We start from the raw sequence: 2,421 nt of genomic DNA on the forward strand, positions 1-2,421 counted from the left end.
TATGTGACCCTGGAGCACAAAACCAGTCATAAGGGTAAATCTTTCAAAATTGAGATGTATGCATCATCTGAAAGCTGAATAAATAATCTTTCCATTGATGTATGGTTTGTTAGAATCGGACAATATTTGGTTGAGAGACAACTATTTGAAAATCTGGAATCTGAGGGTGCAAAAAAATCTAAATATTGAGAAAATCATCTTTAAAGTTGTTCAAATGAAGTTCTTAGCAATGCATATTACTAATCAAAAATTAAGTGTTGATATATTTACAGTAGAAAATTTACAAAATATATCTTCATGGAACATGATCTTTCAAAAAGGATCATATCCTAATCATATCCTAATGATTTTTGGCATAAAAGAAAAATTTATAATTGTGACCCATACAATGTATTGTTGGCTATTGCTACAAATATACCCCAGCGACTTAACACTGCTTTTGTGCTGCAGGGACACATTTATTATATGTCTTGTGTTAATTTAGTGGAAAACATTTTTTATTTTTTTATTTATTGATTATTTTTTAACCAAATATTCTGTCTATTTTAGCAGTAGACATTCAGAATGGACTTGCATATTTGGTCCAGATTGCGTGTTTCAATTCATATTAGAGCAAATGCATGAATTTTGAGGTACAGTGGGGCAAAAAAGTATTTAGTCAGCCACCAATTGTGCAAGTTCTCCCACTTAAAAAGATGAGAGAGGCCTGTAATTTTCATCATAGGTATTCAGGTATTTTGTGGTCAAATATTTGTGCATCTTGAAACTAAACTTTTCCTTCATTGCTATTTTTTTTATCTCGTATTCTTTTGCAGTAATTTGTTGGTGATTTAGAAATACTGTGAACTTCACATTGCATCACCAAAAATAATTCGTCACTTTTTTATTTTTATTAATTTGTTTAGTATTTTTCAGCTTCTTTTTAACTGCGTTTCTACATGCATTTTCTATAAACATTTAATATTTATTATGTTTCTTGTTAATTTAGTGGGAAGCTTTTTTAAAATTATTTTCATTTTTTTTAAACCAGATATTCTACTCTATTTTAGCAGTAGACTTTCATAATGGACTTTGCAATCATGCATATTTGATATTTTCAGTTCATGCTCGAGCAAATACATAAATATTGAGGTATATATTCAATATAAAAAAGCTGTAAATATTAAATAAAACAGGCATTTCGTGATCAAATATTTGTGCATCATGAAACTATATTCTAGTTTTATGCCTTGCATATCACTGTGCTCTTTCTAATCACATAAAATAACTTAAACTCAATATTTCATGTCTGTTTATTCGATTATTTGATGATAAGTGGCCGTGTAATGAGCAGAGTAATGTAACGTCAGCGTCTGCTTCTTTTGCAGTAATTTTACTGTTAATCTTCCAGCCGGTTTCTTGTGGATTACATGTTGATTTGGTTTCTCAGATGGGCTTCCGGATCATTGGGGACAGTCTGGTTATCCTCCTGTCATGAGTAACTCTCCTCACATCGGTCAGCCGGCTCCGTTCTCCTCCATAAACACACAGGTGAGCCCAACACTCGGCCATCTGGAGTTATATTATGGATTAGAATTGAGCTATTTTTCATATATTCAGAGTTTTTTTTATGTTGTGCCCAGTGCTGTCAGGATTGAGAAATGTAGCTGATGTCTAAGAAATAATAAAAATGTATTTTCATGTATTAAATGTCACACAAAACTATGATTAACTAAATCCTTCGCTTGTCACGTGTGGCATAAGATTAATACACTTAACACCATTAAATATTAATATAATAGAAACAGAAATGTTTACAATAATCTGATCATCACCGAAAAGGAAGTAAATGTATATATAAATAATTTATAATTTGTATTTAAATATATAAATATTTTAATTTAAATATATAATGTATTTATTTAATTATATAAATGGCTAAATTATGGTAACGCTACTCAGATCACTCGCCATTGGCGTTTGTCGAAGTTATTTATTTTGGGAAAAAAATTGAATTTATAATTTTTATTTAAATATATAATTTTTGTATTTCTAAATAGAAATTCTAAATATATAAAAATATATATTTGGCTAAATTTATAATATTGTCATGTATATGGTATCTCAGGTCAAGTTATTTATTTTGGGGGGAAAATATTTAAATACTTTGTTTTTAAGTATATAATTTTTATATTTAAATATAAATCATAAAATTACATCAACAACAAAAAAAATAAAATATATATATATCTAAATATATAAATGGCTAAATTTGTAGTATTGTCATTTATGGTTACTCTTCTCAGTCTTTATTTATTTATAAAAAATAAATATATTTATAATTTGTTTTCATATACATTTTTATATTTAAATATAAATTATAAATATATAAATATATATATATTTAAATATATAAATGGCTAAATTTATAGTATTATCGTA

The 2,421-nt window shown here is 27.3% G+C and overlaps 1 protein-coding gene across 1 annotated transcript in view; it reads left to right on the plus strand.

The window, feature by feature from the left end:
• The window catches only part of LOC107574311 (transcription factor E2-alpha-like), a 28,005-nt gene that overhangs the window by 10,569 nt on the left and 15,015 nt on the right, over positions 1-2,421 (plus strand). Inside the window, exon 5 of the mRNA XM_016260755.1 lies at positions 1,430-1,530. Within this exon, the coding sequence (XP_016116241.1) occupies positions 1,430-1,530 (101 nt within the window). The remainder of the gene's footprint in view (positions 1-1,429; positions 1,531-2,421) is intronic.

The sequence above is a fragment of the Sinocyclocheilus grahami genome, unplaced genomic scaffold (genome assembly GCF_001515645.1).
Source record: "Sinocyclocheilus grahami isolate Dianchi unplaced genomic scaffold, SAMN03320097.WGS_v1.1 scaffold2180.1, whole genome shotgun sequence".
Taxonomy (NCBI): Eukaryota; Metazoa; Chordata; class Actinopteri; order Cypriniformes; family Cyprinidae; genus Sinocyclocheilus; species Sinocyclocheilus grahami.